The sequence below is a fragment of the Durio zibethinus genome, chromosome 2 (assembly GCF_047325235.1).
Source record: "Durio zibethinus cultivar Kanyao isolate XHJ-2024 chromosome 2, ASM4732523v1, whole genome shotgun sequence".
In the NCBI taxonomy this organism is placed as follows: Eukaryota; Viridiplantae; Streptophyta; class Magnoliopsida; order Malvales; family Malvaceae; genus Durio; species Durio zibethinus.
Window position 1 is genome coordinate 38,161,518 of NC_143163.1, and position 25,472 is coordinate 38,186,989.

General features: G+C 27.3%; 3 protein-coding genes, 1 long non-coding RNA gene and 1 pseudogene across 9 annotated transcripts; 3 read left to right on the forward strand and 2 right to left on the reverse strand.

The window, feature by feature from the left end:
* Nucleotides 1-52: 52 nt before the first annotated feature.
* On the forward strand, nucleotides 53-2,620 carry LOC111318243 (cytochrome b5). 3 transcript variants are annotated; one of them, XM_022920982.2, is made up of 3 exons: nucleotides 53-289; nucleotides 1,927-1,993; nucleotides 2,118-2,620. In XM_022920982.2, the coding sequence occupies exons 1-3, from the start codon at nucleotides 203-205 to the stop codon at nucleotides 2,366-2,368; spliced, it is 405 nt and encodes a 134-aa protein (XP_022776717.1). In that variant the 5' UTR covers nucleotides 53-202; the 3' UTR covers nucleotides 2,369-2,620. The 3 variants fall into 3 exon arrangements, with proteins under 3 accessions (XP_022776717.1, XP_022776718.1, XP_089611816.1); XM_022920983.2 differs by having other exon boundaries at nucleotides 132-284; XM_089755690.1 differs by lacking the exon at nucleotides 53-289 and adding an exon at nucleotides 359-773.
* LOC111318242 (protein NRT1/ PTR FAMILY 5.5-like) lies at nucleotides 2,535-24,989 on the reverse strand. 3 transcript variants are annotated; one of them, XM_089755677.1, is made up of 5 exons: nucleotides 24,668-24,849; nucleotides 10,584-10,713; nucleotides 4,659-4,873; nucleotides 3,778-4,391; nucleotides 2,535-3,627 (listed from the first exon to the last, which is right to left on the reverse strand). In XM_089755677.1, the coding sequence occupies exons 2-5, from the start codon at nucleotides 10,648-10,650 to the stop codon at nucleotides 2,709-2,711; spliced, it is 1,815 nt and encodes a 604-aa protein (XP_089611803.1). In that variant the 5' UTR covers nucleotides 10,651-10,713; nucleotides 24,668-24,849; the 3' UTR covers nucleotides 2,535-2,708. The 3 variants fall into 3 exon arrangements, with proteins under 3 accessions (XP_089611803.1, XP_089611799.1, XP_089611804.1); XM_089755673.1 differs by lacking the exon at nucleotides 24,668-24,849 and adding an exon at nucleotides 11,152-11,285; XM_089755678.1 differs by lacking the exons at nucleotides 2,535-3,627; nucleotides 3,778-4,391; nucleotides 4,659-4,873; nucleotides 10,584-10,713 and adding exons at nucleotides 17,796-18,900; nucleotides 19,051-19,661; nucleotides 19,925-20,139 and having other exon boundaries at nucleotides 24,668-24,989.
* LOC149520205 (uncharacterized) lies at nucleotides 4,143-5,124 on the forward strand. Of its 2 annotated transcripts, none has more exons than XR_016334266.1 (2): nucleotides 4,143-4,281; nucleotides 4,597-5,124. It is a non-coding gene; the product is annotated as an uncharacterized LOC149520205 (long non-coding RNA). The 2 variants fall into 2 exon arrangements; XR_016334268.1 differs by lacking the exon at nucleotides 4,143-4,281 and adding an exon at nucleotides 4,368-4,505.
* LOC111318244 (folate synthesis bifunctional protein, mitochondrial-like) lies at nucleotides 14,538-17,194 on the reverse strand (annotated as a pseudogene).
* Nucleotides 16,742-17,762, forward strand: LOC111317739 (cytochrome b5-like). Its single transcript, XM_089754387.1, has 4 exons — nucleotides 16,742-16,813; nucleotides 16,902-16,952; nucleotides 17,191-17,257; nucleotides 17,382-17,762. Exons 1-4 carry the CDS (start codon nucleotides 16,742-16,744, stop codon nucleotides 17,630-17,632), a joined length of 441 nt encoding a protein of 146 aa, XP_089610513.1. The 3' UTR covers nucleotides 17,633-17,762.
* Nucleotides 24,990-25,472: the final 483 nt, after the last annotated feature.

A 25,472-nucleotide genomic window follows, 5' to 3' on the forward strand; every position in this document is an offset into this window, starting at 1 on the left:
CCACGGCTCACACGGCAATATCAATAGCCGACAGGGTTGGTGCAGGTGTCCTGCCCCGGCTGATGTCTTTGAACTACGAGTATTTCAACTTCAACTAGGGAATAAACGTGCCCGCCAAGCTCCAATTTGTTTATAAATAAATAAAGCGTTTTCAGACCGAGACAGCGCCAAAAAAATCCGAAAGAGAGCAAAAACGTCAAGCATGCCGACCCTTACAAAGCTTTATACCATGGAAGAAGCCTCCCAGCACAATACTAAAGATGATTGCTGGGTCGTTATTGACGGCAAGGTTTCTTTTTTTTCATATTTTTCTTCTTGATTTTTTTTTCCTTTTGGTTTTAAAATTTTCAATCAGATCTGTTTTTGCTCATAAATTCTCTCCTGGGATTATGGGTTTTACTCTGTTTTGGTTATTTGGATTAGACCTTTTGACTCTGTCTAGTTTTCGTTTTGACTTTTGAACGGAACAATTCTGGTGTTTTGGTTTCTTACTTTCTTTGGATAATAACCCATTACTTTTTGCTTTCTTCTTTGCATATCTCTTCCTTGGTGTTACATTGCTTGGAACCTTTCATGGCTGATCTCAAACACAAAATACAAGTTGGGCTAAAACTATGCAGACTTTAGGTTCTTTTTGGGGGGCTGGGGGTTAGGTAAAACTTGCAAAACCCAAGTTTGGGATTTGCATATTGCTCATAGAATTTTGCTTGAACGGAATGATTATGGTTGTGCTGGGCTTATCATATGCTTGTTGGGTTCACTCCTTTTATTTGGTAGGAAAACAATCTGTCTTTGTTTTGGGATGTGAAAAACAACATCCCTATCTTAGTCTTCTCTCTTTAAGCATTCTCTGTTTTGGAAATTGGACAGCTTAGACAATAATCATGCCTCGGCCCTCATCTAATTATCATGTTGGATCCGTGGCTCCATATTCATTTTCCAGCAGAGCTGAAAGCATTATATTTTGCTATTTGTAGGTTTATTTTTCCTCATTTACTGTGCTCATTTGTGATGCTACTCGCTACTTTTATTTGTCACTGAAGTTTTTGCAATGATATTTAAAGTGGTGTCCTATCCCCATCTGTGGTTATTATTTGAAGTGTGTAAATGTGTTTCTAGTTACTTAGTCCGCGTAAATTTTAGCTGGTCTGTGCTTTTAGAGCTTTTTTTCACCAAAGTTACTCAAAAGGAAAAAAAAAAAAAACATTTGGTGTATACTTGAGGAAAAACATCACAACTCTTTCCATCAAAGGGACTGGCAAATGCATGCATGTGTTTGCCTGCTGAACACATTCCCAGTCTTATAGGACTGAGAATATTGTGGAAGCTCTGCTTGTACCTGATGCATGCATTTCCATTTGTTTATCTTTTTAGTTGGATAGAGAGATGTTTCTATACTGAAACGCTGTCATGTATCACTGCGAGTACCTGTATTCCTATTGCTGTTTGAGCAAAAGTGGAGTTTCTGTTTCCCTGTAATGCCTCTTGAATCAGATTCCATCTAAGCACAATGTTGTCCTACTAATAGTACTAAAGAAGATAGCTACAGGGTCATAGTTAATCTACCTGATTGAATTTGGCCTCTTAATGATCAATGTTCATCTAGCTTCGAGGGTTTATGTACTATTTTGTAACAGCTAGGAATTGCAGGATGCAACTTGACATCCTGTGTTGAGGCACCCATTAGTATTTGAACATTACTGTAGATGTTTGTAACAATTCCAATGGTTTGGATCAATTCAATTGTATCTACACTAAATTATGGTTGCACATGATGAATTCCACCTAACACTTTGTATGGACAATCATTTATGCTCTATTTTCCTTTAGGACAAGAAAACGTTATTCCATATATCCAAGTGAAATGAACTCCTTTCCCTTAATTTGTCTCTTGATTGAAATCAATGTATCTTTTTCCTTTTATAGGTATATGATGTTACTTCTTATTTGGACGAGCATCCAGGAGGTGATGATGTGGTGCTTGCAGCGACAGGTAATGATCTTATACTTCCTGACTAATAATTTTCTTATTGAATTTGGAGCTAAGAGTGTCCAGATTATGACATAAATGAATCCCCTATGCCCTAAGTGACATGCTTTCAATAATTTCCTTGAAGGGAAAGATGCAACCGATGATTTTGAAGATGCTGGACACAGCAAAAGTGCTAAAGAGCTTCTGCAGACCTTTTGCGTTGGCGAGCTTGATGCATCCTCCACAATCATCCCTGAACTTGAGATTTCCTCCAAGAAGGAAGCAACCAATTACTCTCAGAAGCTCATGGACTTGACAAAGCAGTATTGGACCATTCCTGTGGCAATTGTTGGCATCTCTGTGGTTGTTGGGTTCTTATACCTGCGTAAGAAGTAAAACAATTTGGTTTTTCCCCTATTGGCTGCTGAAAGGGAAGTGTTACTCCAAATTTTGGATAATTAGATGGATAATGATTAAGAACATTTACCCATTGTTATTTTTAAGATCTGAAGGTAGGATTTGATCATTGATTATCTTCATTAATAATACATGCACGATAGGATTGAAAAACAGGGAAAATACTATGTATTAATACTTGGGATGAAATGAGTAGTAGCAATACCTAAAGGAGCATAGCATTTTATACAACAGATCGAGTTATCATCTTCTGCCTCAATCTAATAAGGTGACTCCAACCCTGAATCCCTTTCTACCTATTCCTTGATAAATCAGAAGGCTAACGCACTGAAATCCTATGCAACTGATCATTCCCTTGCCCTTGGTTGTTCTGTTTGTCTCCTGCTTCTGTTTCTTCTTCTTTCACTTCCAAGAACGGTATTTCTTCTAATTCTTCTTCTGGACTTCCAATGATATTATCATAAGAATACCGAGTGGAGACAAAAGCATAGAGAAAACAGTTTAACAGGGCCAGCATGACATATGCACGATAGATATAATCCAAACGACTTTGGTTTATACTATCACCAAGCCAGCTTTCTCTATATCTGGATTCGCTGTAGTAATCTAGAATAACTACGAATCCTACGTTAAGTATTGTTCCAAATCCTGTGAGCGTGCTAGTAAATACAGGTCCATATCTCCTTGAATCTGGAGCATAATGACCAAAGAAATCCTGGATGCCATCGCCAGCTAATCCTTCCATTGCACCCAGGAAAAAGAATTGCAGAAGCAACCAAGATGCGGTAATGGGAGCAGGAGCTTCTGGATCATTTGACAGCCCCTCTTGTCTCAGAGCTTTTAACCGTTTGGACTCAACTGATGATGCAACAGCGCAGCATATTATAGAGGCCAACATACCAATGCCAATCTTCACCCCATCAGAGTACCGTCTGTTTATTCTTGTTATTCGTTTTTCAAACACCATTTTATACCCCCTATTGACTGAAATTTTAGAAATCCATTGGATCATCTGCAGAACTACAACTGGGATACCACCGCTCATTGTGTTTGCCTGCTCAATGAAGAAGGTATTACCAAGAGATTTTACCATGCCATAAGCGATGAAAGTCACAGACATTGGAATAATATTTAACAGAAGTTTTGTTTGCTCTACTTCTCTCACTGTGCAAAGTTTCCATCTTTTTAATTCATCATCGGCAGCTGATGGCTCTTTCACTGCTGCCTTGTTGAGCCACCTGTCTTTAGGGAAAACATCCATAGTTAAAATGTACATTTATTGAACAAATTAACACAATGAACGAATCATGAAAGTAAAAGTGCAAAATATTATCCGAGGAAACAATCATAGGGGCTGTAAAAAAACTAGAAGGGAGAGATCAACTCACTCAAGATGGTCTGTAGGGTCTTGCTTTTGATCGTCTCCATCACCACGATGAAATTGGCATGGATTTTGTGGGTAATTGAGACCCCTCTTCCGCACTGCGGCAATCAAGGCACGTAGCATAGTTGAAAGAGGACTTGGTTGCAGTCGACGAGGTCCATAGAAAGTGAAACCACAAACAAACCAAAGTAAACCAATTACCATGGCAATGGCTGATATCAAAAAACGCTGATGCCAGTTGTCTTGGAAAGAGATAAAACCATAGAATGATGTTATGGTTCCCAGCATCATGAATACGAAGCAAAGCCATCTGATTACTCTCAGCTGCAATTCCCGCCAGCCTCCTATTTTAACCTTAAACTGACAGCATCCAATTTTAACCCTTGTTGCTGAACGGTGTTCTTCTGGTACTCTTACAACCTTGGTTTGGTCAAAAGAAAGGGAGTAAAGGGGAATGACTTGTGCAGCCCCACCAATAATCAGAAGAGCTAATCCTTCCCAGAATGGTGTATGTTTCAACTTTTTAAAACAGTAATATTTAACTTTCTCGTCACGAACACATACTTTTTCTTTGTTGAAAAAGTATTCAGGCACTGAGAATGCTAAAAGGCCAAGTCCCTGCATCAAAGTTGCAATATTTAGCAACAATCTTCATTTCTTCTCACCAAAAGGGAAAAAACATCTATATATGTTCTACATCATGAAATTTGACAATTGAATAAAATGTATAAGGTACATTTTCAAGAAAATAGCCCACAATATCATATTATATGTAGTAGGGAGATATGAATGCTATGCTAACACTAAACAAGTGACATTTTAGGATGCAAGTTCAAGAAAAAAAATATAGGAGACGATTGTGTGGAAGAACTTAGACAAACTTACAGCAGAATATAGAAGACTAGAAAGAATCAACATCCATCGATACCCAAAGAAAGTATCGATGCAGAAGGCAACATGAATCTGCAACATGTTCCTTAGACCCTCTTGAAGATTGACGATTGCTGCAGCTTCCTTTAGTTTCAACTTCCAGATATCCGTGAGGAATGTTATGAGGTTGTCCAGCACGTAAGTCATCAGGCCCTTGCCGAAAAGCAGACCTATATATATAATGACCAAATTAAGAAATATTATTGTTGAGTTAGCTGCTGAGAATTATAAATGAATTATTTTAGTATTATATATTCTCTTTTCTCCTTGTTGTATCTATATACATATATATTAGTGCATCATTTTGAAGTGAAAATTGCTTTCTTTAGGATTTCTTTTGTTTAAACACTTCACCGTTGTAGAGTTAGTTGATTCAAGAGTTAATGGAGTTACCAGTAGCTCCAGATTGGGTTTCATCAAATTGTCATAAAAATTGTTCACTTTGATTGAAACAATAATTAATTTAATTTTCTTTCAACTCTTATCTTAATGCATATATATATATATATACATATATATATGATTAATTTATATCTCAATATTAATCTTTCTTAATTGAATAAATTTCTCACTTTATTTATCATCCATGTAATTGAATAACCTAATGTGAATTATTCTAAGTAAAGAATTATCAAGTAAAGTAAAATTAATTGTTTTTAGTGACTTCTTTCAAGTTATGACAAAATTTATTGGAATTATTTTTTAAATTATATAGGTATTATATAACAAGTTTGTTATTATAAAAATTGAAATTTCTTAAAAAAAACATGACAAGGACAAATGTTTGAAATTTATTTTGTTTTATTTTTATTTTTATATTTTTATTTAATCAAAAGTTATACATAATAAAAAATTTTAAACAAAAGAAAATTTAAGCCTTCAATTATAAAACATATAATTGTATTCAATTGATGGTTATTGAAAACATCAATAGAAGATTATTTTAAGTAAAAAAATGAGACGAAAGATTGATTGATTATGTATAGCTCTATATTCTTAATATGATATATGATGTTTCAATAAAAAAAAATACAAATGTTGTGATTTCAAATTCTTTAGAATTAATATGAAACTTTTTTATTAAAAAAAATATTGCATAATCTTTTATTTTTTTTCCTTTATATCAGTTGAAAAATGTTCATTATTGTATCAAAATTTTTAAAGTTGTCATATTAGAAAATATTTGTTCAAAAGAATTAATGCGACTTATTTTAAGTAAAGAATTACCAAGTGAAGTAAAATTAATTATTTTTGAAGAATTCTTTCAAGGTATGACAAAATTTATTGAAATTATTTTTTTAATGTGTTTTTACCAAAATTATATTCATTCATGAAACTTGATATTGTTAATCCTGAAAATAAAATCATTATAAATTATATAGGTATTATATAACAAGTTTGTTATTACGAGAATTGAAATTTTCTTAAGAAAACATGACAAGTACTAAGGTTAGAAATTCATTTTATTTTATTTTAATTTTTAAAATTATGTATTTTTATATTTTTATATAATAGAAATTTATATATAATAAAAAATTTCAAATAAAAGAAAAATTAAAATTTTAATTGATAGAACTTATAATTACATTTAATTGATAGTTATTAGAAGCACCGATAGAAAATTATTTTAAACAGTAAATTGAAACGAAATATTGATTATGTATAATCATATCTTCTCCATATGATAAAGAATATTAGTGCTTTATGATGTTTTAATGAAAAAATACCAATGTTTTGATTTCAAATTTCTTTAGAATTAATAAGAAACTTTATTTATTAAGAAAAACATTGTATGCTTTTTCATTTTATCCTTTATAACAATTAAAGAATATTTATTGTTGTATAAAAAATTTTTAAGTTACCATATTAAGTAATATTTGTTCAAAAGAATTGATATTGATCGAATTAATTAATATAAATTATAATTTAAATAAACTTAAAAGTGATTTATGAAATTAATTAACAAAATTCATTTGATAAATCTTTATTTAATTGTGTATTTAGTATTTCAATTGTTTTAAATTTGACTATTTATAATTTGGAGTTGGGTTTTAGACTTATGATTGGTGACTAATTAGATTGAGTCAAATTTTATCATTTACTTTTATTTATAGTGTACTTAATTATTCACTTACACTCTAAACAAATTTAACTCAATAATTAGTACATGTTTTTTTTTTTTGTTTAAAAAGTTGGATTTGTCCTAAATCTAAATAAAAAAAATATACTTAATTACTTGTAATTGCAATTTTATTTTAGAAATATTTTTAAAATTAATTAATTAATTCAATCACAAAAATAATAAAAATAAGATATTGAAAATGAAGAAAAAAGTTTAAATAATGAACTTTCAAATCGTTACAAAAGATGAATAAAAAATATTGTATTCTGATTGGGTTATTATATCAATTTGAATTTTGCTTATGTTCAGTTATTTCAGGTTTTAAATAACTACTAAGTTATTGACTTTTTAAAATTAATTGAAATTGAGTCAAGTTGGTTCACTTTTATAATTATGTATATTATATTATTTTTAATTAAATTAAAATTTAAAATGAGTAAAAAATATATTTATACTGAATTTGAGTTTTGAATTATTTTAAGTTTGAGTTGATTAATTAATATTATTTAAGCTATACTTTTATGATATTGGTAATAAACTTCAAAATAAAACAAGAATATAACAAAACAAAAATTTAAGTGCAAAAATGATAGTGATATTAATGATAATTCCAGAAAAAAATCATTATACTCAAGTCTTATAGAGATTAAAAGATATATATATATATATATATATATATCTTCTTTTAAGGATTTTGAAATTCTTATTGTATAAATGTTAAACTAGATCAATGATTTTATGCTAATTCATTTGTTCACCAAGTTATTACTATATGGGTTGAGGTAAATAATTGAAACATTTCAATGGAAAAAGATATCATAGTTTATATTTATTCAAGAAAACAACATAGATTTAAATATTATTTGGGTTATTATGACTTCTTACAATGTTCTTTACTTTTTGTTTTTTTTTTTGCAAAATAGAGAAGTTGATTGACATCAAAATATCAAAAAATTCATTTTGAATGATGATAATAAGAATGAAGTAACAATTAAAAATATACAATCTTTTCATTTTGTAGAAAAAATCTTTGATGGAGAATGTAAAGGTTATTACTTTGAATTTACTATTTTTTAAAATTGTTGTTTGTTTAATTTTTATAAATTTTATTTAGTATATTTGCTCTCATTACTTTAATCATATTTAACAAAATTATTACCTAAAATTATATACTTAAATATAGAAACATAGGGTAAAGTTTATTATTTTCAATAATGACAATACACTTCAAAATTTTTAATCTTATATATAAAATTATACTTTGCTAACAGATATGAAAATCAATACACTAATAATTCAATCAAATTATCAATAAAGCTTATTTTAATATGTCCTATTTTACTATGAACTAAAAATTTTGAAGAATATCTTTAAAATATTGACTTAATATATAATGTATATATTTATTTAATTTAATTTTGATACTTACATTAGTATAAAAAGTTATTATTTTAACATATTATACGTGTTAAATTAAGGATAATAAATTAATAAAATTTACTCATGTTTTTAAGTCATTTACACTTGAACCTTTTATTACTTACTTTTTTTACTTTACAAATTATATTATCTAGCATACATTATAGTCACTTTCTTTTCGGATATATACAAATCAATGATAACATAATAGTAAATAATTAATAATTTAGTAATCATTGAAAACTTATTGTAATTAGTATAACTTAGTAATAATTATCGATAACTTAGTAATAAATTAGTGATAATTTAATAGTAAATGAATAATAATTTAGTAGTTTAGAAATTGATAACTTTTAATAAATCAATAATAAGATAATAATAAGTGCATAATACTTTAATGGTAAAACAATTATAATATAGTTGTAAATGCATAACAAAGTGATAACTTACTAGTTAATTATTGATAACTTAATAATAAATAAATGATAACTCAATAGTAAGTTAGTGATAATTTAATAGTAAATCAATTTTAATTTAATAGTAATTAATTGATAGTAATAAATCATAAATAACTAAATAGCAAATCAATAATAACTAAGTAGTAAATAATTGATAATTTAGTAGTTAGTTATTAAAAACTTGAAAGTAAATCATCAATAACTTAATAGTTAATAAGTGATAACTTAATAGTAAATTATGCATAATTAATATAAATTAGTAATAATTTGGTAGTGAATTATAGATAATTTAGTGATAAATCGGAGATAATTTTGTAGTAAATAATTGAAAAATTAAGTAATAAATCAAAGATAACATAATAGTAAATATATAAAAACTTAATGGTAAACCTTTATTATTTGCTAGTAAAATGATAACTTAGTAGTAAATCACTAATAATGTAATTATAAATTACTAATAACTTAATTATAAATCAGTGATAATTTAGTAGTAAATTAGTTAATTATTAATAATTTTTTAGTAAATTATCGATAAATTAATAATAAATCAGTTATAAATTTATAATAAATAATCAATAACTTAGTGATAAATCACCAACAATTTAATCAAAATCATTCATAACTTAATAACAAATCATTTATAAATTAGTACTAAATCATTAATAATTTTGAAGTAAATAATTGATAGCTTAAAAGTAAATTGTTGATAACTTAGTTGTCAATAATTGATAATTTATTTTATACTTGAGGTTGTTAGGGATTGAACCCTGATTACTAGCTAAAATAAACTCAAAACTTTAAATTAAGGACTAGGATAAACCTACCATGAACTTACTCAATAAAAAAATAGTAAAAAAAATCTAAATTTGAATAAAACAATAATATTATTATAGAAAAAGAAAATTATCTCATATATTAATAGTGAATTTTTTGAATTTCAAGTTTTATAGTTGTAAATGCATAATACCGTATTAGTAAATTAGTAATAAGTTAATAAAAAACAAGTGATAACTTAATAGTTAATCATTGATAACTTAATACTAAATAGTAAATTAATGATAACTTAATAATAAATCAATTTCATTTTAATAATAATTAATGAATAAATTTAAAAGTAAATCATAAATAATTAAGTAGTAAATTAATGATAATTTAGTGGTTAATTATTAGAAACTTAAAAGTAGATCAACATAACTTAGTAGTAAAACTTAATAATAAATCATTCATAAATTAATAGTGCATCAATGCTAATTTAGTAGTATATTTTTTTATAGTTTAATAGTAAAATTAATGATAACTTAATTATCAATCTTTGATAGATTTTTTTATATTTGAAATTATTAGGAATTGAACTTTGGTTACTAACAAAAATGAAGCTAAAAATTTCTTCATGGGAGGTTAGGATAAATCTACCCTTAACCTATTCATCATAAATTATCAAAAGATTACTCAAATTACATTAAGAGGTTACCAAAATTTTATAAAAAATTATCAAAATTAAATCAATAGTAACTAAAATTATATCATAAGTTACCTAACTAATATCAAAGGTTATCAAAAGTATATCGAAAGTTACCAAAATTTTATTAAAAATTATCAAAATCAAAATTATATAAGAAGTTATCAAATTTTACTTATAATATAAAAATTCAAATTAAATTATTAGTATTATTATTATTATCAAAAGTATATAAAAAATTATCAAATTTTATTTATATTATACCAAAAATAAAAATTAAGTTGTTAGTATTTATAATTATTATTACAATATCAAAAAAATTATTTATTAAAACAAATTTTTAGAGATTAAAACTATACATATATCACGTATCTAAAACTAATTTATATTTAATAGAATTAATGAGCAAATGGGTGAAATACCAAAAGTGAATGTGACCAGTAGTTCAGGCAATCTGAACCATCTTCGGAGTCCATCCCATGTTCTCATCTTTGCTTTCGTAAGGCTAATTCGTGCTTACAACTTGGAATGTTGTTCTTTGACAGATATTTTCTGCATACATATTACACTTGTTCAGATGAAAGGTTACTATATAATATTACTTGTGTCGTGAAAGCAGAAATAATAAAATTTTAACTGAATTTTCACATATTTTAGCCTGGGTTTTGAACTGATTCATGAAATTATTTTTATTTTTGCATTTGATCATATTAAATGATGAAGAACAACCCAGCAAAGTAATTTGCACTCTCTAAGAAGCAAACAAGGACTATATATTGTTAAGTGTAGCCTCCCGGCCCTCCCCTCCCCCTCCCCTCCTCCTCCACTTCCATCAAGATTTTTACTAACATTATTCGGTCCCTTTTTTATTTTTATTTTCTCAAGTTCTATCATCTAAAAACCCTAGCCAACGCTAGCTATAGATAGTTGTTTTGTGATAACTAATATAATATTTAGCAAAAACATTAAGAATTGAGACAGAGAATGTACCTCGTTTAAGCTTGGAGCTGAAATTTTAAGTTCCAACACGGCAACCTGGAACTTGAATTCCGCCTTCTGTGTTTCTAGTGGGTTTTTTAACTTCCAAAAGCTTAGCATTTCTTTTACGGTACCTTGAAAATCATTGTCCAGCCAGCTTGCTCTTTCAATTTCATGTCCTATTGAAGACTTTTAGCTTGACCCGCACGAGTTTCCAGGTGTGCAATCCAACGGCTAAGATTTTACTTCATAAATATTGGAGGTAAATGAAGTTTTTTACGTTGAGCTCGTAGAGGTTTTTAATAAAAATAATTAAATAAAAAATTAAAATTAATAAATTAAAAAATGTTGTTATATACATTAAGCATATAAAATTTAATATATTTTTAAATAAATATTTTAAATCAAAATTAATAAAAATTTTATCATTAAATAAATATTAATCAAATTTAAATTATAAATAATATTTTTATAAATTTCACATTAAATTTTATTAATTAATTTAAATTTTTTATTAAAATTTTTGTTAAATCATTTTTTAAAATTTTCACAAATTTTATCCTAAAATACTTCCTGTAAATTTTGTCTCTCTCTCTCCAACCCGTGTCTCCAAACCGTGTCGGCAGGTGTGACGTTATCAACTTTTTCCTTTGTAATCAAACTGTTTGAATGATTTATAATAAATCAATATCAAATTATAAAAATAATAAGTTTGTAAATTATTCATCTCTAACTAATTAATATATATATATGAAGTAAGAATCAATATCTGTTAATCGAGTGATAAAGAATTTAATTTTTTTTAAGTAAAATCTTAATTTTAAATCTTATAAATAAAAAAATAAATTTAAAAAAATTTATTTATTTTTTTAAATTTGATTAAATTTTGAATTAATCAAGACTTAAAGTAATTATTGAACATTGAAAATTTTTAAATAAAAAAAAATATTTAAAGTAATATATACACCCACGTGTGTGTTTCTAAAGTTAAAATAGAAAAAATGTAAAATCATGAAAATTAAATAATTTGATTTTTAAAATAAACATTTCATTGTAAAAGACAATATACGATAATCAATTAAATTTAATTAAGATTGATATTTTTATTTATATTTTTTATTTATTTTTATGTTTGATTTTTATTTTTATTCATTTCTTGAAAAAAAGTAGTAAATAATAAATGTATCAATTAATGAGTCTAAATATGACAACAGATCAAGTCAAGACATTCTGAATTTGATATAATTTGATATATTAAATGTTCAAACTCAATCTAATATAAAAACATTATTTTTATACTCAACTTGATCCGAATATATATAAAATTATAATTAATTTGACCTAAAATTAGTAAAATATTATTTTTAAATATAAATATATAAATATAAAATTAAATAAATAATTAAAAATATTATATATATTAGGTCGGGATGAATTTATCTAAAACTTAATTTTAACTTAAAAAAAAAAGATTTGACCCAACTCAAAACTTAATTAAAAAAAAAAAGATACAGTTTTGGATTAAATTATTAAACTTAAGTTTCGTTTGTTTAGTTAAAAATGACTTTTGAAAAATAATTTTTAAAATATGTTTATATTTTTTTAATTGAAAGATATTTTATTGTTTGAATGAGTTAATAAAAAATATTTTTCATTGTTTGGTTGTTTTCAAGAAAATTTGTATTTTTTTTCAAATAATAGTAATGTAACTATTAAAATATTAAAATTATTTATTATTAAAATTATTAATATTAAAAGATAATTATATTTTAATAATATTATTTAATATTAAAATATTATGTTAGTATAAAAAATACTTAAAATAAAACTATTTATTATTTTTTATATTATTTATTAATATATTATAATATTATTTATTAATAATATTTATTAATATAATATATTAATAGTATATTATTTATTAATAATATTACTTATTAATATATTATTATAATATTTATTAATTAAATTAATCATATTTATTATTATATTATATATAAATATAATAATATTATTTATTATATATTATAATATAATTTATTAATATATAATTTATTAATATAATATACTTTATTTGTTAATATAATATTATTTATTAAAATTAATTTATTAATATAATATTTATTAATATAATATTATTTATTATTATATTATTTATTAATATAATATTATTTATTATTATATTTATTTTATGAATATATTATAATATTATTTATTAATATATTATATTAATAGTATATTATTTATTAATATAGTATTATTTTAAGTAAAATTATGATCAAAAGTATTGATGAATAGTTCTACTTATAAACAACTTTTTTTTTCAAAAAAATATCTTTTTTTTTTTCAAATTTGTAAAATAATTTTCAAAAAAATGATCTTATTTTTTATTCACTAATAAGTCATTTTCTATTAACTAATCAATTTTTCACTAAATAAATATCTAAAAATGTAAAAATTATTTTTCATGAAATAAGCAAAGTCCTAATTGAGTATGAGATTATAAAAATAATAAAATACACATAAATTTTACTTTATATTTTTAGTGACCAATAATTACTTAATTAGTTATACACGTAAAAAATAACATAGACAAAATTGGTTCACACATAATCAATTAATTATAGGAAAGTTACAAAGTGATAATTTCCTATCCACTAATGATATTATTATTATTATAGACCCTTAGTCAAAAAATTTTTGCAGTTAAATTCTGCGTAAATCGATTAAGAAAAAGAAAAATATTATAATGAATGTTGATAAAATTGATAAATGAATTCATTAGATCATATTTAGTTTAGGTGACTTTAAATTAAATATTTTAATATCAGATCATTTTAGATTTTGATTATCTTAAGTTTAAATAATTTTTATTTTAAGTTTTTCATATTTGATATTCGTATTATTAGATTTGAATAGTTGGATTCAAATTATTCAAGTTATTAACTTTTAAAATTAAATTAATATAATTTCATAACATTTCAAATTAATATTTTGAGTCATTTAAATTAAAATTATTTTATTCAAAATTCAGGTTTGAATTATTTCATATTCAAATTAAAATCATTTTGAATTTAAGTTAAACAAATTCAAATTGTCATATTTTTTTAAAAATCAAATTGGGTTTAATTCCATCGGAAATATTGAACAAATTGAGTACATATCAGCTTTGACAACTCTATATGCTGTTAAACCTTACTCTTAAAATTTAATCAAGTTAATTATCAACAATTTTGGATCTAATCTATTTCCAAAATGGAAGAAATAGATGCATGCGCTCTCACCCACTCATTGGAGACATTTCTTACATTATTGTCTTGATTTATCAGGCAACTATGTTAACAAAGTACTAATAAAAAAAAGATCAACAGCTTAAGCCTACAACTAATGGCAATTAACAACTTTACATTTAAAATTTAAAATTCATTATTATTTATTATGAAGCAAGAGTTTACTAAATCATCTGAGGTCTTCATAAATTTAGCCTCACAATTCTTCGGCTTTGGCAGGGTATAAGAATGACTGAACTGAGACATGATTGCATTTTCTGGCATCATGATTGAGTTCTCTCTTTCAGCATTGCATCACAAACTTTCACAGCATCTACATTGTCTTTAACGTTGTGTACCCTGACAATGTTTGCCCGTCCCAAAATCCCGGCAGCGACAGAAGCAATGGTTGCAGGATCTCTTTCAACTGCAGCAGGACGATTGCAAATTTCACCTAAAAATCTCTTTCTTGACGGTCCAATAAGTAGGGGAGCATGAGACACAGCCAAACTTCTCTTACCAATCTCTGTACGAATGGATGGTAAGCCGGCTAGGATGTCCAAATTATGTTCAGTCTTCTTAGAGAATCCAATTCCAGGGTCGATAATAATCCTCCATGCCGGAACCCCTGATAATTCTACACCGTAACTCTAGAGAATAACTCGGAGGCAACCTGAGAACAAACATCATCATAATGTAGGTTGTCACTACTCTGCATTGTAGTAGGGTCTCCCCTCATGTGCATTGCAATGTAAGGAACATCAAGGCTAGCGACCATCTCGTGCATGTTAGGGTCTAACTGCCCGGCAGATACATCATTTATAATATATGAGCCCCTTTATTTACTGCCTCTGAGGCAACATCTGAATAGAAAGTATCCACGGATATGAGCTTCCCTCCATCTCAGGCATTTCTAGAACAGCTTCTAAGACAGGTATTAACCTATCCAATTCTTCTTCGGCAGAAATTCTAGAGGCCATTAGCCGTGTAGATTGTGCACCAATACCTACTATATCTGCTCCTGAAAACATCGAGCGAACATGAGAAACTGCATTCTCCACATATAAGAACTTTCCACCATCACCAAAACTATCTGGGGTCAGATTAAGAATACCCATGACTGAGGTTTTCTCCGACCACTCCCATAAGTGATTCCTAATCGGTAAAACCCTTTTCATCCCTTCCTTTCCAATGAGGGATTCACCACCCAATTTCTCCCACGAACCAAATAGTCCATCAGAATCTGTTGAGAAAGAATGCCAGCAAGCAATGGTATCACTGTCAATAACTGATCCTAGTAAATCCATTAATGGGGCCATTACAAATGGTCGCTCCCATATTCTCTTATGGGGGACAGTTAGTGTATCAGAACCAATCCGATACTTTCCATAAAACAAGATATCTAGATCAATTGGCCTCGGACCATACCTTATTCTACCGGTACGACCCATGTCTTTTTCAATTTTCTTAAGCACACCCAAAAGTTCATGTGGCCCTAGCTTTGTAACAGCTCTAACTGCATAGTTGAGAAACCGGGACTGATCAGTGGCATAGGCAGGTGCTGTCTTATATAAACAAGTATGTCTTGTGATATTGGTACCCATTTTCCTCATTAAATTCAAGGCTTCATTGAAATTATTAAGTCTGTCACCCACATTGCTTCCTAAAGCAATCACCACTTCCTGGTCTGGAGTATGAACTTCCACCGAGTAATCTGGGGCTGAATGCAGAAATATGCGGAAAGATGCTCCAGTAAATGTTACAAAAATGATTATCAAAAAGCTATAAATTGATTAATTTCGAGTGAAATAAAAGATACTAGTAACATACACCCATATTCATGTTTTATTTCTTGTAATTACTACTAAGGAAACGGATGGAACCACAAAAACTAGTTTTCCATTTAAACCAGTGTAAAGCAGCAATCATAAGAAATTTACGGTGAACAAGTGCAAACTGTGCAATAGACACATGCAAGATATGAATTTGGCCATTGATGTATAAGCAGAAAATATAACCATTCATTTTAAAACCCATAAAAGGGAACAGAAAACAAGTCCACATTACATATATACCTCTATAATACTTTTGGGCACCAATAATCCCACGTTTGATGGGTAAAAGCCGCTTGAAAAGATTCATAAGAAATTTCTTCAACTGCTTCTCAATCTCAAGCAAAGTTTTAATTTTTATATGTCATTGACTGAGCTTTGCTCAATTTTCAGCATCACACTGCAGTTACAGGTTGCAGAAGAAAGAGCATGTTACATATTTCCAAGTTATCTAGCAAACAAAATCTTTCAATGCAGTTACAGGTTGCAGAAAAAAGAGTAATGCTTCTTGAATCAGATTCCATCAAAGCACAATGTTGTCCTACTAATAGTACTAAAGAAGATAGCTACATGGTCATACTTAATCTACCTGATTGAATTTGGCCTCTTAATTGATCAATGTTCATCTAGCTTCGAGGGTTTATGTACTATTTTGTAACAGCTAGGAATTGCAGGATGCAACTTGACATCCTGTGTTGAGCCACCCATTAGTGTTTGAACATTACTGTGGATGTTTGTAACAATTCCAATGGTTTGGATCAATTCAATTGTATCTACACTAAATTATGGTTGCACATGATGAATTCCACCTAACACTTTGTATGGACAATCATTTATGCTCTATTTTCCTTTAGGACAAGAAAACGTTATTCCACATATCCAAGTGAAATGAACTCCTTTCCCTTAATTTGTCTCTTGATTGAAATCAATGTATCTTTTTCCTTTTATAGGTATATGATGTTACTTCTTATTTGGACGAGCATCCAGGAGGTGATGATGTGGTGCTTGCAGCGACAGGTAATGATCTTATACTTCCTGACTAATAATTTTCTTATTAAATTTGGAGCCAAGAGTGTCCAGATTATGACATAAATGAATCCCCTAGGCCCTAAGTGACATGCTTTCAATAATTTCCTTGAAGGGAAAGATGCAACCGATGATTTTGAAGATGCTGGACACAGCAAAAGTGCGAAAGAGCTTCTGCGGACCTTTCGCGTTGGCGAGCTTGATGCATCCTCCACAATCATCCCTGAACTTGAGATTTCCTCCAAGAAGGAAGCAACCAATTACTCTCAGAAGCTCATGGACTTGACAAAGCAGTATTGGACCATTCCTATGGCAATTGTTGGCATCTCTGTGGTTGTTGGGTTCTTATACCTGCGCAAGAAGTAAAGCAATTGGGTTTTTCCCCTATTGGCTGCTTAAAGGGTATTTTTATCCCAAATTTTGGATAATTAGATGGATAATGATTAAGAACATTTACCCACTGTTATTTTTAAGATCTGAAGGTAGGATTTGATCATTGATTATCTTCATTAATAATACATGCATGATAGGATTGAAAAACAGGGAAAATACTATGTATTAATACTTTGGATGAAATGAGTTGTAGCAATCCTGAAGGAGAATAGCTTTTCATTCAACAGATTCAAGTTATCATCTTCTGGGTCAATCTAATAAGGTGACCCCAACCCTGAATCCCCTTCTACCTATTCCTTGATAAATCAGAAGGCTAACGCACTGAAATCCTATGCAACTGATCATTCCCTTGCCCTCGGTTGTTCTGTTGGTCTCTTGCTTCTGTTTCTTCTACTTCCAAGAATGGTATTTCTTCTAGTTCTTCTTCTGGACTTCCAATGATATTATCATAAGAATGCCGAGTGGAGACAAAAGCATAGAGAAAACAGTTTAACAGGGCCAGAATGACATATGCGCGATAGATATAATCCAAACGACTTTGGTTTATGCTATCACCAAGCCAGCTTTCTCTGTATCTGGATTCGGTGTAATAATTTAGAATAGCTACGAATCCTACGTTAAGTATTGTTCCAAATCCGGTAAGCGTGCTAGTAAATACAGGTCCATATCTCCTTGAATCTGGGGCATAATGACCAAAGAAATCCTGGATGCCATCGCCAGCTAATCCTTCCATTGCACCCAGGAAAAAGAATTGCAGAAGCAACCAAGATGCGGTAATGGGAGCAGGAGCTTCTGGATCATTTGACAGCCCCTCTTGTCTCAGAGCTTTTAACCGTTTGGCCTCAACTGATGATGCAACAGCGCAGCATATTATAGAGGCCAACATACCAATGCCAATCTTCACCCCATCAGAGTACCGTCTTTTTATTCTTGTTATTCGTTTTTCAAACACCATTTTATACCCCCTATTGACTGAAATTTTAGAAATCCATTGTATCATCTGCAAAACTACAACTGGGATACCACCGCTCATTGTGTTTGCCTGCTCAATGAAGAAGGTATTACCAAGAGATTCTACCATGCAATACGCGATGAAAGTCACAGACAATGGAATAATATTTGACGGAAGTTTTGCTTGCTCTACTTCTCTCACTGTGCAAAGTCTCCATCTCTTTTTAACAGAAGTTATTAATTCATCATCGGCAGCTGATGACTCTTTGACTGCTGCATTGTTGAGCCACCTGTATTTAGGGAAAACATCCATAGTTAAAATGTACATTTATTGAACAAATTAACACAATGAACGAATCATGAAAGTAAAAATGAAAAATATTATCCGAGGAAACAATCATAGGGGCTGTAAAAAACCTAGAAGGGAGAGATCAACTCACTCAAGATGGTCTGTAGGGAGTAGATTTTGATTGTCTCCATCACCACGATGAAGTTGGTTTAAATTTCCTCGGTATTTGAGACCCCACTTCCGCGCTGCGGCAATCAAGGCACGTAGCATAGTTGAAAGAGGACTTAGTTGCAGTCGACGAGGTCCATAGAAAGTGAAACCACAAACAAACCAAAGTAAACCAATTACTATCGCAATGGTTGATATCAAAAAACGCTGATGCCAATTGTCTTGGAAAGAGATAAAACCATAGAATGATGTTATGGTTCCCAGCATCATGTATACGAAGCAAAGCCATCCGATTACTCTCAGCTGCAATTTCCGCCAGCCTCCTATTTTAACCTTAAGCTGGCGGCATCCAACTTTAACCCTTGTTTCTGTACAGTGTTTTGGTACTCTTAAAACCTTGGTTTGGTCAAAAGAAAGGGAGTAAAGGGGAATGACTTGTGCAGCCCCACCAACAATCAGAAGAGCTAATCCTTCCCAGAATGGTGTATGTTTCAACTTTTTAAAACAATAAAATTTAACTTTCTCGACAGGAACACATACTTTTTCTTTGTTGAAAAAGTATTGCGGCACTGAGAATGCTAAAAGGCCAAGTCCCTGCATCAAAGTTGCAATATTTAGCAACAATCTTCATTTCTTCTCACCAAAAGGGAAATAACATCTATATATGTTCTACATCATGAAATTTGACAATTGAATAAAACGTATAAGATACATTTTCAAGAAAATAGCCCACACTATCATATTATATGTAGTAGGGAGATATGAATGCTATGCTAATACCAAACAAGTGACATTTTAGGATACAAGTACAAGAAAAAAAATATAGGAGAGGGTTGTGTGGAAGAAGACAAACTTACAGCAGAATATAGAAGACTAGAAAGAAACAACATCCATCGATAACCAAGGAAAGCATCGATGCAGAAGGCAACATGAATCTGCAACATGTTCCTTAGACCCTCTTGAAGATTGACGATTGCTGCAGCTTCCTTTAGTTTCAACTTCCAGATATCCGTGAGGAATGTTACGAGGTTGTCCAGCACGTAAGTCATCAGGCCCTTACCGAAAAGCAGACCTATATATATAATATGACCAAATTAAGAAATATTATTGTTGAGTTAGCTGCCGAGAATTATTAATGAATTATTTTAGTACTATATATTCTCTCTTCTCCTTGTTGTATCTATATACATATCTATCAGTGCATCATTTTGAAGTGAAAATTGGTTTCTATAGGATTTCTTTTGTTTAAACACTTCACCGTTGGAAAGGTTGCAAGAAGATTAGAATGTTCACCTTAATTAATGCCAAGCCATATCTATAGAACTAACCATACATTATTATACTGTCAGTTTCCCTATAGGTTAAAATGATCATTGCATCCAGGAAAATACGTTTTTTTTTATTCATTCATTCTCACAAAAGACCGGACTAATTATATATATATATATATATATCATCTATTATCTATATATAAAAATGTGAATTTTAAAAGTATTAAATGTGATTGATCTAAATACCCCTATAAACTTTTAAATTAACAAATTTATTGTTAAATATATAACTTTTATTAATTAATTTAAATTCAATTTAAATCAATTAAAATTGAAAATAGAGGTTATGTGAAACTAAATTACTTAAAATTTTAAAATTTTAATTTAAAAAATATTAAAAGTGATTGATTAAAATATCTTTAGTAAATTTTTTTTATAAATTTTAATTTAAGTAAAATTTCTTTTTACTATTATATATTTTTTATAATTAGAATAAAAAAGTACTAAAAGCGATCGGTTAAAATACTCTTAATAAAATTTTAATTTTGAAAATGTTAAAAGTAAGTGGTTAAAATATTATTAGTACTTTTTATAAATTATAATTTTTTTTTTCATTTTTAGACTTTTTTATACAACTATGATGATTTTTCACATTAAATAAAAATACAAATAGAATGATATTAAAACTTAATGTGCATAGAATAAAACAATTATATGGAATTTGTTTTTTTAGTTATTGTAAGAACTATTATTTATGTAGTTTATGTTGATAAATAAATTCATTAAAGATAATCATAATTAAGTCATTGAAACATTTCTTTTTCTATTTTTTGCCCTTCAATTTTTGTTTTAATAGATTTGCTAATTATATATGTATGTTAATGATTTTATTATTTATATGTTTTATGAGTTAATCATTTGATTATTGATAATATAATTAAATCTTTTTAGTCTTTTAAAATAATTCTTTAACATATAATTTTCACAATTTTGTTTGACTTTTATAATTAATTTTTATTTTTAATTTTTTCCTTTAGAATTTTATAATTATTATTTTCATGAACAAAAATTAATAGTAAATCAAATGCAAATCAATTACACACTTTTTACTAATAATTAGCACTATGTGATTCATTGAACTCTTTAATATGACTTTTCACTTGTAGACTTAGTTGATTTAATGGAGCTATCAGTAGCTCAGGATTTAGTTTCATCAAATTATTTTAGACATCAAATTATTTAATTTAGTTTTGATATTTGCATTAGCATAAAAAGTTATTATTTTAACATATTATACATGTAAAACTACGGATAATAAATTAATAACATTTACTCATGTTTTTAAGTCATTTACACTTGAACTTTTTATTACATTTTTTTTTTTTACAAATTATATCATCCAGCATACATTGTGGTCATTTTCTTTTAGGATATATACAAATCAATGATAATATAATAGTAAACAATTAATAATTTAGTAATTAATCATTGAAAACTTAATGTAATTAGTATAACTTCGTAGTAATTATCGATGACTTAGTAATAAATTAGTAATAATTTAATAGTAAATAAATAATAATTTAGTAGTTAAGAAATTGATAACTTTTAGTAAATCAATAATAAGATAATAATAAATGCATAATACTTTAATGATAAAACAGTTATAATATAGTTGTAAATGCATAACAACATGTTACTAAATCAAGGATAACTTAACAAATAATTAATAACTTACTAGTTAATTATTGATAACTTAGTAATAAATAAATGATAACTTAATAGTAAATTCGTAATAATTTAATAGTAAATAAGTTTCACTTTAATAGTAATTAATTGATAGTAATAAATCATAAATAAATAAATAGCAAATCAATGATAACTAAGTTAGTAAATAATTGATAATTTAGTAGTTAGTTATTAAAAACTTGAAAGTAAATCATAAATAATTTAATAGTTAATTAGTGATAAATTAATAGTAAATTACGCATAATTTAAATAAATTAGTAATAATTTAATAGTGAATTACAGATAGTTTAGTGATAAATCGATGATAATTTTGTAGAAAATAATTGAAAAATTAAGTAGCAAATAAAAAATAACATAATAGTAAATATATAAAAACTTAATGGAAAATCATTGATAATTTACTAGTAAAATGATGACTTAGAAGTAAATCACTAATAACGTAATTGTAAATTTCTAATAACTTGATTATAAATCAGTAATAATTTAGTAGTAAATTAGTTAATTATTAATAATTTTTTAGTAAATTATCCATAAATTAATAGTAAATTAGTTATAAATTTATAATAAATCATCAATAACTTAGTGATAAATTACCAACAATTTAATAAAAATCATTCATAACTTAATAACAAATCATTCATAAATTAGTACTAAGTCATTAATAATTTTGTAGTAAATAACTGATAGCTTAAAAGTAAATTATTAATAACTTATTTGTCAACCATTGATAATCTTTTTTATAGTTGAAGTTTTCAAGGATTGACTGATTACTAGCAAAAACAAACTCAAAATTTTAATGTAAGGACTAGGATAAACCTACCATGAGAAAATCTAAATTTGAATAAAACAATAATACTATTATAGAAAAAGAAAATTATCTCACATATTATTAGTGAATTTTTTAAATTTCAAGTTTTATAGTTGTAAATGCATAATACCATATTAGTAAATCAGTGATAAATTAATAAAAAATAAGTGATAACTTAATAGTTAATCATTGATAACTTAATACTTAGTAATAAATTAATGATAACTTAATAATAAATCTATTTTTTAGTTTAATAATAATTAATTGATAAATTTAGAAGTAAATCATAAATAATTAAATATTAAACTAATGATAATTTAATAGTTCATCATTAGAAACTTAAAAGTAGATCAATATAACTTAGTTGTAAAACTTAATAATAAATCATTCATAAATTAATAGTACATCAATGCTAATTTAGTAATAAATTTTGATAATTTAGTAATATATTTTTTATAGTTTAATAGTAAAATTAATGATAACTTAATTGTCAATTTTTGATAAATTTTTTTTATATTTGAAATTATCAAGAATTAAACATTGGTTACTAGCAAAAATGAAGCTAAAAATTTCTTGTTAGGAGATTAGGATAAATCTACCATACACCTATTCAATAAAAAAAGTGAGTGAAAAAATTTTAAATTTGAATGAAATAATAATATCATTTGGTAAAAGAAAAATTATCTTATACTATAATTGAACCCGTGTTTTTTCATGATAATCCATTATTAAATATATGATTAAATAAATTTTATCAATAATTATCAAAAGTATATAATAAGTTATCAAAAGATTACTCAAATTACATTAAAAGGTTATCAAAATTAAATCAATAATTATTAAAATTATATCATAAGTTACCTAACTAATATTGAAGGTTATCAAAATTGTATCAAAATTTACCAAAATTTTATTAAAAATTATCAAAATCAAAATTATATAAGAAGTTATCAAATTTTACTTATAATATAAAAATTCAAATTAAATTATTAGTATTTATCATTATTATCAAAAGTGTATAAAAAATTATCAAATTTTATTTATATTATACCAAAAATCAAAATTAAACTGCTAGTATTTATAACTATTATTATAATATCAAAAAAATTATTTATTAAAATAAATTTTTAGAGATTAAAACTATACGCATATCACGTATCTAAAACTAATTTATATATAAAAGAATTAATGAGCAAATGGGTGAAATACCAAAAGTGAATGTGACCAGTAGTTCAGGCAATCTGAACCATCTTCGGAGTCCATCACATGTTCTCATCTTTGCTTTCGTAAGGCTAATTTGTGCTTATAACTTGGAATGTTGTTCTTTGACAGATATTTTCCGCATACATACCACACTCGTTCAGATGAAAGTTTACTATATAATATTACTTGTGCCGTGAAAGCAGAAATAATAAAATTTTAACTGAATTTTCACGTATTTTAGCCTGGGTTTTGAACTGATTCATGAAATTATTTTTATTTTTGCATTTGATTGTATTAAATGATGAAGAACAACCCAGCAAAGTGATTTGCACTCTCTAAGAAGCAAACAAGGACTATATATTGTTAAGTGTAGCCTCCCGGCTCTCCCCTCCCCCTCCCCCTCCACTTCCATCAAGCTTTTTACTAACATTATTCGGTCGATTTTTTAATTTTTTTTTTTCGCAAGCTCGATCAACTAAAAACCCTTGCTAAGGCTAGCTATAGAGAGTTGTTTTGTGATAAATAATATAATATTTAGCAAAAAGAATTAAGAATTGAGACAGAGAATGTACCTGGTATAGGCTTGGAGTTGAAATTTTAAGTTCCAACACGGCAACCTGGAACTTGAATTCCGCCTTCTGTGTTTCTAGTGGGTTTTTTAACTTCCGAAAGGTTGGCATTTCTTTTATTTTGCCTGACGGTACCTTGAAAATCATTGTCCAGTAGAAGGCAGGGTTGGAGCCAGCTTGCGCTTACAGTACTATTGAAGACTTTAGCTTGACCCGCAGGAGTTTCCAGGTGTGCAATCCAACGGCTAAGCTTTTATTTCATAAATATTGGAGCTGATCTTTGATTTAGATGTAAATGAAGTTTTTCACGTTGAGTTCGTAGAGGTTTTTAATAAAAATAATTAAATAAAAATTAAAAATTAAAAAATTTTGTTTTATAAATTAAGCATATAAAATTTAATATATTTTTAAATAAATATTAATAAAAATTTTCTCATTAAATAAATATTAATCAAATTTAAATTATAAATAATATTTTTTATATATTTTTTATATATTAATAAATTTCACATTGAATTTTATTAATTAATTTAAATTTTTTATTAAAATTTTTGTTAAATTATTTTAAAAAATTTCACAAATTTATCTTAAAATACTTCTTGTAAATTTTGTGTCTCTCTCTCCATATATATGGTCGGTGGCTAATTTGTTAATTAGCCAGTTCAGCGTTTCGAGTCTCCCAACTCCAAACCGTGTCGGCATCCCGAGTCTCAACCGTGTCGGAAGGTGTGAGGTTATCAACTTTTTCCTTTGTAATCAAACTGTTAGAATGATTTATAATAAATCAATATCAAATTATAAAAATAAT

Coding starts and splice junctions, on each gene's coding strand:
- LOC111318243 (XM_022920982.2), top strand. CDS start 203: ATGCCGACCCTTACAAAGCTTTATACCATGGAAGAAGCCTCCCAGCAC. Junction 290..1,926: donor GGGTCGTTATTGACGGCAAG/GTTTCTTTTTTT, acceptor TTCCTTTTATAG/GTATATGATGTTACTTCTTA. Junction 1,994..2,117: donor TGTGGTGCTTGCAGCGACAG/GTAATGATCTTA, acceptor ATTTCCTTGAAG/GGAAAGATGCAACCGATGAT.
- LOC111318242 (XM_089755677.1), bottom strand. CDS start 10,650: ATGAGAACATGGGATGGACTCCGAAGATGGTTCAGATTGCCTGAACTA. Junction 4,874..10,583: donor ACTGGTCACATTCACTTTTG/GTATTTCACCCA, acceptor TTATATATATAG/GTCTGCTTTTCGGCAAGGGC. Junction 3,628..3,777: donor GACCCTACAGACCATCTTGA/GTGAGTTGATCT, acceptor CCCTAAAGACAG/GTGGCTCAACAAGGCAGCAG.
- LOC111317739 (XM_089754387.1), top strand. CDS start 16,742: ATGCTTCTTGAATCAGATTCCATCAAAGCACAATGTTGTCCTACTAAT. Junction 16,814..16,901: donor CTAAAGAAGATAGCTACATG/GTCATACTTAAT, acceptor ATTTTGTAACAG/CTAGGAATTGCAGGATGCAA. Junction 16,953..17,190: donor GTGTTGAGCCACCCATTAGT/GTTTGAACATTA, acceptor TTCCTTTTATAG/GTATATGATGTTACTTCTTA.